Source organism: Lacerta agilis, chromosome 17 (assembly GCF_009819535.1).
Source record: "Lacerta agilis isolate rLacAgi1 chromosome 17, rLacAgi1.pri, whole genome shotgun sequence".
Lineage (NCBI taxonomy): Eukaryota > Metazoa > Chordata > Lepidosauria > Squamata > Lacertidae > Lacerta > Lacerta agilis.
The window spans coordinates 31,924,765-31,934,496 of NC_046328.1; the positions used below are offsets into that span (position 1 = coordinate 31,924,765).

At 52.2% G+C, this 9,732-nt stretch overlaps 1 protein-coding gene across 1 annotated transcript in view; it reads left to right on the top strand.

The window, feature by feature from the left end:
* Positions 1-9,294, top strand: part of KCNN3 (potassium calcium-activated channel subfamily N member 3) — an 86,743-nt gene extending 77,449 nt beyond the window's left edge. Inside the window, exons 6-8 of the mRNA XM_033135821.1 lie at positions 3,371-3,498; positions 4,533-4,602; positions 8,298-9,294. Coding sequence (XP_032991712.1) covers positions 3,371-3,498; positions 4,533-4,602; positions 8,298-8,594 — 495 coding nt within the window. The 3' untranslated portion in view covers positions 8,595-9,294. The remainder of the gene's footprint in view (positions 1-3,370; positions 3,499-4,532; positions 4,603-8,297) is intronic.
* Positions 9,295-9,732: the final 438 nt, after the last annotated feature.

Sequence of the window (9,732 nt, forward strand, 5' to 3'; positions counted from 1 at the left end):
GATGTTGTCGCTCCCCCCATCAGACCTTGCCAGAGAGGCCCAGGGTTCAGGGACAGACAGGAGCCATCATCCAGCAGCAGCATCTGGAGCAGGGGTCAACAACCTTTTTCAGCCGGGGGCCAGTCCACCGTCCCTCAGACCATGTGGTGGGCCGGACTATATTTTTTTTTTTGGGGGGGGGTGAACGAATTCCTATGCCCCACATATACCCCAGAGATGCATTTTAAATAAAACAACACATTCTACTCATGTAAAAACATGCTGATTCCCGGACCGTCTGCGGGCCGGATTGAGAAGGCGATTGGGCCGCATCCAGCCCACGGGCCTTAAGTTGCCTACCCCTGATCTGGAGGGTCAAGGATTCCATGCCCGTGAGTTAGAAGAGGTGTTCAGATCTTATTTTTGCTTAACTACAACTCCCATCAGCCCCAGAGAGCATAACCAACGGCTGAGAGTGATGGCAGTTGTAGTTCGCCAACTCCCAGAGGGCCAAACATTCCCCACACCTTCTCTAGGGTTGTGGTTTTGGGATACCTGGGTTCTTGTCTACACTCGGCTGTGAAGGTGACCTTGGGCTAGTCTCTGACTCAGCTTAGCCCACATCCCAGGGTTTTTGTGCGGCTTAAAACAGGGAGAAGGAGAAGCATGCAACTGCCTTGAGCTCCTCAGGAAAGTTGGGATATAAATGTGAATGCATTAATCATTAATATGATAATAATTAAAATTTATAAATACTAATAGACAGGGGTAGGCTGTGTATAACTGCCACCCAACCCCAGCCAACATGCTCTCATGCATGATCTGCTTGGGTTGGTGGCCCAGCTGCAACCAGACCGGGGCTTGGGGTCACTTGGCTAGAGGAATCTGTGGCCCTGGTGGCAACTCGAAGGTTGGACTACTGCAGTGCGCTCTCAAAATGCCTCAGAAGCCTCAGGACCGAACGCGGCTGCCCGACTTGTTGACAGCTTCGAGACAAACAAGATCGCATGACACCAATTCTGTTAACAACTACATTGGCTCCCCGCACAATTCAGAGTGCTGGTTTTGACCTAGAAAGCTCTTTACAGCTCAGGACCCCAATACCTCCTGGAATGCCTCTCCTGATTCCGACAAACCCAGGCCCAGGGGCGTAGCAAGGGGGGCGGGGGCCCCCGGGCAGCACCCTGCTGGGAGGGGGGGGTGACACTTCGGGCGGTGGCCCCGCCCCCTGGGCTTTTTTTAATTGTAAAAAAAATTTAAGGCTATTTTTGGCACTGCTGGTGTGGAGCCGCAGGGGCAGCCAGCCAGTAGGGGTGTCACCCCCCCCCCTTGCTGGCCACCCCTGCGGCTCCACCCCAGCAGTGCCGAAAATAGTCTCCCCTTCCAGCGGCTTTTTTTGCCGCGGCATGGAGGCAAGGGGCGGGCCAGCGAGGAGGGGTTCCACCCCCTCTTCGCTGGCTCGCCCCTTGCCTCTATGCCGAGCTCCGCCGTTGGCTGGCTTGCGGAGCCGGGGCATGGAGAGGGGCGGGGCAGCGAGGAGGGGTGACACCCCTCCTTGCTGGCCCGTCCCTCTCCCTGCCCCAACTTGCACTCTGCCAATGGAGCCCGGGTGGCAGCTTAGGGTGTCTCTGCGGGCTGCAGAGACTCCCGAATCCGCCGCCCGGCACCCCCGGGGGCAGGGCGTCGCGTGCTTGCGTCATGACGCACGTGCACAAGTGCTTTGCAAGCCTTAGTTCTTAATAATAATAATAATAATAATAATAATAATAATAATAATGTGACCGTGGATGTTGGGAGTTACAATTTAGCTTCATTTGGAGGGCACCACCTCGGAGGGCTAGCCTTGCATAGCATCACAAAAAGCCCGGTCGCACTTGGTACCATCTTCCCCATCCTTTTCCCCTCCCATTGCAGTTGTGCATCAAGGATTATTGTTCGGTTGCCCTGGAGCCAAGGCTGTAGCGTTGTTTTAACCCTACGCGTGCAGAAAGAGCTGGCCATTTCCATTGTGGGACTTCTGTAGCTGTGAACTTCTACCTCAGGCCCATGGGAAGAGGAAGCGTTCCTCTGAGCACGTGCAGAATGCCGTCTCTTCACACCATATATTGGTGCTATGATACTCTTTAAACCGCCATGAATTCTGGGAGCTGTAGCTTGTTAAGAGCGCCAAGAGCTGTTGGAAGAGCCCCCTACCCCCGTGCCGCCATTCCCCTCACAGACCTGATTTCTCAGAGAGGTTGTAACAGCCAGTTCTTCTTCCCATGAGGCTCAGGGAATTTTAGTTCCCGAAGGGAATTGGGTTCCCCAAAGGACCCTCAGCACCCTTTACAGTTCCAGTCATTCTTTGAGCGAATTAAAAGAGATATCATAGCTCTTTGAAGGCAAGGCGTGAATGTGTTCTGGGTTAACCACAGCCAGCCTCTGCACCTCTTAACACTTATTTGCAGTTGTGAAAATTCACGGCAGTAGCCGCTAGCTCAGGGTGGCTTTTGGGAAGGAGCCGACCTGACAAATGGAGTGTTGGGCTTGTCGGTGGCGCTGAGCTGTGGTTTTCAAAATGGAACCTCTTTGGGCAGAGGCAGTCTACCTCTGCCAGGGACTGCTTGTGTGTGTGTGTGTGTGTGTGTGTGTGTGTGTGTGATATGAGTAAGAGGGCCTACTCAGCCCTCATTGGACTGTTTTGGGGTTGTCCCCCCACTTTTAGGATTATTTTTTTTGCAAATAAAGATCTGATGTTCTTATACAAATGTTGAACTTTTATCCCAAACTGCTGATCCCTCCTCCTTGGGCCTGGAAGGAACAAAATGTCAGCTGCGAAAGAACTGGCACGTTTTACCACGCGGATGGCGCTGTGGGTTAAACCACTGAGCGTAGGGCTTGCCGATCAGAAGGTCGGCTGTTCGAATCCCCGGGGTGAGCTCCCGTTGCTCGGTCCCAGCTCTTGCCAACCTAGCAGTTCGAAAGCACGCCAAAAAGTGCAAGTAGATAAATAGGTACCACTCCGGTGGGAAGGTAAATGGCGTTTCCATGCGCTGCTCTGGTTCGCCAGAAGCGGCTTAGTCATGCTGGCCACATGACCCGGAAGCTGTGTGCGGACAAACGCCAGCTCCCTCGGCCTGTAAAGTGAGATGAGCGCCGCAACCCCAGAGTCGTCTGTGACTGGACCTAATGGTCAGGGGTCCCCTTACCTTTACCTTACCTGAAAATTGGAAATAAAGGGGTTGGTGAGAGCCCTCTGCTCTGCGAGCCTGCCTAATGCTTCATAGAGCGCAAGATCAGTTGTTGGCTGTGTGCTGTTTTGGGGGAGGATGAGAGGGAAGGAATAGGTGCACTTCACCTGGGCAGGTGAGCTAACCCCCGGGGCCCGGCTTTTTCTGCTCTCCCCTTGCAGATCAAAAACGCCGCTGCCAACGTCTTGCGGGAGACCTGGCTCATCTACAAACACACCAAACTGCTGAAGAAAATCGACCACGCCAAGGTCCGGAAGCACCAGAGAAAGTTCCTCCAAGCCATTCACCAGTAAGCTGGGCTGTTTCTCCCCTGTTCTGCCATGCTGGCCTCTCCCAACTAAGGGATTGCAGGTTGCAGAGCCTGCGGAGAGCTGCTCCTGGGACGTCAGGAGTCACTGTAGCCACTTGGAGCAGGGATTGTCTGCGCTAGGTGCAGCAAAGGGCTGCTTCCGTCCTAAGGCAGCTGAGGAAAGGCTGTGGGTCCGTGGAACAGCAGCCACCTTGCGCACAGAATGCTGTGAGTTGAGTCGACAGCATCTCCAGGTTGCTGTTTTGGGAAAGAAAAGTAAAAAATAAAAAAGGTCAGTTAGCAAGTGACAGGGAAGATGTCAGACCATTGGTCCCTCTGGCTCAGTAGTGTCTGCACTAACTGGCAGCAGCTCTCTGGGGTTTCAGTCAAGGGGAGTCTCTCCCAACCCTACCTGGAGATGCTGGGGATTGAACCCGAGGCCTTGTGTATGCAAGGCAGACGCTCTGCCACTGAGCTACAGCCATTCTCTTTCTGCCTGGAGAGCCTCTGCCAGCCAGTGCAAGCACTACTGGTTTCCAGGGGCAAATTGTCTGATTCAGTCAAAGACAGCTCTTTGTAGTTCTGGCCTTCAGGCACCCTGGGGTAGTGCTGTTCTGGCTTCGTACTGAGCGGCACACTCTCTCTCCTCGAAGGCAGGTGAAATAATCTGGGCCAATTCCAGTCTGTTTAGTCATCTGCTTCTAGCGGTTCAGTCATGGCTTAGGAACGACTGGCTTCGGGCCTGGTAGATAAACCGTCCTGGTGCGGGTGCAAATTTAGCCAGCAGAAGATTAACCCAGGATGGCGTGCAGGTGAATGGAAAGGGGCTCATCTACGGGTAGCGCCGTCGGCAGTGTTTGACCTCCAGGCAAAGGCCCGGCTTGCCAAGGTTCTAGTCCTCATTGGGAACCCAGCAAGGCTACAGGGCTGATGGAATCAGAGCTCTGGGCTTTGGATTGGGTTGGGTTGGGCAGGCGGGACACACCTTTTAATGCCCGCAAGCTGATTGGTTGCTCTTTTCCCCCCTTTTCCAGGCTAAGGGGTGTGAAGATGGAACAGAGGAAGCTGAGTGACCAAGCCAACACCCTGGTCGATCTTTCTAAGGTAACCAGCTCTCTCCCCCCCCCCCCCCCCAGGATTTGAGACAGGAGTGGGGAACCTTTTCCCAAAACCCAAGAGCCACATTCCCTTCTGGGCAACTTTCCAGGGTCCACATGCCTGGCATGGGCGGGGCCAGAAGCAAAAGTGGGTGGAGCAACCAATGCAGATTTTACCTCTATACTAATAATAATAATAATAATTTATTATTTGTACCCCGCCCATCTGGCCGGGTCTCCCCAGCCACTCTGGGCGGCTTCCACCAAACTTTAAAATACAGTAGTTTCTGCACATGCACTCACCCTAAGAGGCATTATCTAGCGCTGAAGAATGGCAGAAACGTTAAAGGAGGCAGGTCCAGGGAATGGTGTGGCCTGGGGAAGAGAAGTGCTTTGGGGAGAGTCCGGGGGGCCAGACAGAGGCTTGGAGGGCCACATTATTATTATTATTATTATTATTATTATTATTATTATTATTTCCATTGATTTATTACTCACTTTCTAAACCACCGTCTCCAGGCTATTTTTACACACAAAACAAATAGAACAGTTAAAGACACATTGAACTTGGCCTGGTTGCAGATTGCCAGCCAGTGCAAATTCCTCCTGCACATGGGGTGTCATACGCTAGCAGGAGTTTGCCCCCACAAGCAACATAGCCACTGGGTTCTGCGACAGCAGCCTCCAGACCAAACCCCAAGGGCAGCCCCACAGAGAGCTCATTGCAGTAATCCAGCCGTCAGGTTGCCAGTGCATGGACCCCTGCGGTCCAGGCTGGAGGTCCCCCCCATGCCTGATTTAGGAGATGGGGGGATAGGATGAGGCGATTTGAGTCCTACAGGACGTATCTGTGGACCGGCTTGGACTATACCATGCCTGATCTCAGGATGGTGCCAAAATTGCATCTGCGGCTGCTTGGGTTTGATTTGAAGATGCTCACCAAAGGATCCCCAAAAGGGAGATGAGGGTACCCCGCACTGCAGCCATGATCTTTCTTCCGAGCCAGCTCCAGTCCTCGACAAGGCTGAGTCCCCCCCCCCCTTGCCCGGAATACATTCCCTCCAGCCTCTCTCGACTGCATGGGGATTCTGAGTCAGGGAGTGGTGGCGGAGGTGGGAGGCAGCGATCTGGCACCTTCCATGCGGGGCTTCCCCGAACGTTTGGTTGCCAGGCAACCCTGTGGAAGGAAGTGATAACACACTCTCTTCTCGGCTCAGACCTGCAACGGGTGGCGGTGCGTGGAGCAGGGAAAGAAATGTGTTTACCTGATGGCGCTCACTGCTTGCTTGCTTGCTTAAGAACATCGAGAAGAGCCTGGCCGCTGGATCAGGCCAATGGCCCATCTAGTCCAGCATCCTCCTCTGACAGCAGCCAGCCAGGTGCCTCCATGGGAAGCCCACAAGCAACGCCTGAGCCTGAGAGCTCTCTCCCCTCCTGTGTTTTCCACAGAAGCACTGCTGCCTCCAACTAGCCTTTGTGGCTAGTGGTTGTCGATAGCCCTATTCTCCGTGAATTTGCCGGGCCTCTTTTTAAACTGTCCAGGTTGCCGGCCATCTGTAAGGGTTCGTGGTGCTCCTCACGAGTAAAAGGCGATGACTCAGGATCTGTATATTTACATCAGTTTTATTATTCAGTTACAGGTGAAACTCGAAAAATTAGAATATCGTGGAAAAGTCCATTTATGTAAGCAATTGTTTTCATTAGCTGCTGGAGTTTAATATATGAGATGGACTCATGACATGCAAAGCGAGATATGTCAAGCCTTTGCTTGTTATAATTGTGATGATTATGGTGCACAGGTGATGAAAACCCCAAAGTTGAAATTGTTAATTTGGGGTTCTCATCAGCTGTACGCCATAATCATCACAATTATAACAAAGAAAGGCTTGACATATCTCGCTTTGCATGTCATGAGTCTATCTCATATATTAGTTTCACCTTTTAAGTTGAATTACTGAAAGAAATGAACCTTTCCACGATATTCTAATTTTTCAAGTTTCACTTGTATGTACAAAACAGAGCTCCAAATTTCCACGACTGTATTAGTCACTCTCAGATTCCGGAAGTGGCGCTTTCCAATGGCGCCTCCAACAAAAAAGCCTTGGGACCCCCAGTCTCCTCCTTTCCCCTTTCTGTTTGAGCCCCCTACGTAAATGGGGTGACAGGACTACCATTTCCCCCTCCATCCCTGAAGTGCTGAATTGGTGTTGGGACCCTGTAGCGTCTGACTCCCCTTCCACCACGGAATTCTCTCCCTGCCTGTCACTCCCACAGGAAGTCTCTGGGCTCCTCGGGCGGCGTTGGGTACTTTCAGCATCCCAGGTGCCTCCCTCCACCCCAGCCGGCACTCTGCCGCCTCTGGAGGCTCCGCGGACACCATCCCTGTGGAACTGAGGCCCACACGCTTAACCCCCCCCCTCTGCCCTCCCTCCCATCCAAGCAAGCAAACAAAGAGGCCTTGCTGGTTTTAATGACAGGTTCCAGCCGGGCAAAAACACTTGAGGAGGGTGCAAATCAGGGCTGGTGAAGGGGCGCGGCCTGGAGAGACGGGTGGCTTGAGGAGAGGGGGTATAACCAGGGCTCGTTAGAGAGGGCTGGAGGGCCCAAACTACAGTTCTCAGGATTCTTCCGGGGGAATCCCGACTGTTAAGTGTGCTGAGAGTCATGTGCCAACTTGAATAAAATATTGGAGGCGGCCGGTAAGCCCCGCCCCACATAATCACATGACACTGCACACACACCATTTGAATAGCAATGCCCATTGACTTTTGCGGGGGAAAGCCCCCTCAGATATTTTATTGGGGGGCGATGCCCTTTCGGCCCCTATGAGTTGGTTCCTAGGCCCTCATTCCCCTCACAGAGCTTCAATTTCCACCAATGCTATTTTTCTAGAAAAATGGGTCACCATGAACTTGTTCGCCCTTGTTCTCTTGCAATGGCAATGGCGCCCACCTGAGAGGTGCCGGAACTGAGCTCCGCCGCGTTCCAACTGAATAAAAGCCCTGATTTCCACAATGGTTTAGCATTTAATCCCTCTTCGCAGGGAGCTCTGGAATTTGTAGCTCTCCAGGGGGAATGCGGGGGGGGGGTCTCCTAACAACTCTTCCCCCCCCTTAAAAAAAATTATTTATGACTTTCAGTTTTATACATTTCAGTAATTTTACAGCCATTTTAACGTTTCAAAACTCGACTTACTTCCCTCTCTTTCTGCGGTTCCTTAAATTCATTTTTAATACCTTCTGCGTATCCAAATTACCGTATTTTTCCTTGTATAAGACTATTCCCCCCCCCCTAGTTTTTTGAAGTTTAAAATAAGGGGTCGTCTTATACACTGATAATGCATAGTGCATTTTCTTAATTTTGGGTTAAAAAATAATAGGGGCGTCTTATACACGGGAAAATACGGTAACTTAACTTGTTCATATATTCATCTACTTCAAATATATACCCTTATGAAACTGCAGGTTATTACAATAATCTCACCTCTCCTAACAACTCTCTGTACCCTTAACAAACAGCGGCTCCCAGAATCCTTTGCAGGAGCGAACCACTGCTGTTTGAAGTGGTATCGTAGTGCTTTAAATGAATGTTGCATTCGTGGGATGCAACCCTAAGTGACCCGAATGTAGCCTGCTAATTTGCCTCTTCTTAAAAATAATAATAATTATTATTATTCTTTTAAATATTTTTTTTAAAAAACAGATGCAGAACGTCATGTACGACCTCATCACGGAACTGAACGACCGGAGCGAAGACCTGGAGAAGCAGATTGGCGGGCTGGAGTCCAAACTGGAACAGCTGAACAGCAGCTTCCATTCTTTGCCCTTGCTTATCACGGACGCTCTGTGCCAGCAGCAGCAGCAGCTCCTGGCCACCATCCTCGAGGCCCGGGGGGTGAGCATGGGCGTGGGCGCCCCCCAGACGCCGCTCTCGGACAGCCCCTTGGGGGTCAGCTCAACCTCTTTCCCCACCCCTTATACCAGCTCCAGTAGTTGCTGAGCCCCGCCGGACGTGAGGGGGAAACGACAACAACACGCACACACGTGGGTCTTTGTTATCCGTGTGGGGGTGTCAATCCTGGCCCCGGATGGGGGGGGGGTGTGGAGAGCAGAGGACCCCAGCCGCCGCCTTGTGGGGTCGCCTGGAAACAATGCGGGCTCGGCTCGGTGGTAGCGCCCCCTGTTGTCGGGGTGGGGTGGGGTGGGGTGAAACGGGCGTTTTCGGCAGAGCCCCTCGCAGCGGCATTCGGTGGACCCTAGGAATCCACGTTCAATCTCAGGTCTTCAAAAATCGAAAAACAAGCCAACTCCAAGGGCATCGATGCAACGGCGCAAGGTAGGGGGACCATTCCACTGTGTTGGACCCCCCAAGCCACTGGCAACGGGGTTGTTCATCTCCTTCTCTCTTCCCTGGTTGTTTTTATTTTTTATTTTTTTTACAAAAAACATTATTATTCCTTCTTCCCCTCCGCGCATTAAGTGTCTTGCCGAAGAAAGTCAAAAGGCGACCGGGGAGGTGGCGAATTGGCCGAAACACAGGTGCCCCCCCTTCCCCCACTCCTCCTCCTCCTCTGCCGAATCTCGGCAAAGGTCTCGAGGTATCATTCCAGCTCCCTCAGAATTGGTTTTGCCAAAGAGACCGCCGTAAAGGTACCCTTTGTGGCCTCTTCTGTGTTGGGTCTTTTGTTTTGTTTTGTTTTGGTTCTTTTAAGAAAAAGGGGAAATGGCAGGTGTCACCTTTGGCTGAGGCCTAAGAAGAGTTACCTTGACTTGGAGAGATCGGAAGTTTTCCACCACTAAAGCTGTTCTTGGCGCGTCCTTGCGGAGACGGAGCAGCGATTCTGACGCATCCAGGTGGGCCGGCGTTTGCCCTCCCCTCGCCATGGGCAAGGAGATTGCCACCCAGGAACTGGGTTTGCTCAGATTCTGAGCACTCCAAGAAACGCAAAGCAAAAGAGAAGTTGTTCTCCATCGTCCTCCTGAGAGAATCTCCCCGATCCCCTTTGGCTCGCCAGTGGTGCTTTGAAAAATCACATCCCTGCGGGCCATATTGCCACAGCCCTTCTTTAAACGTTGCGGTTACCAGCCTGAATTGCGTTGCCACTGCAGTTTCCAAGGGCCTATCCACTCTACAAACC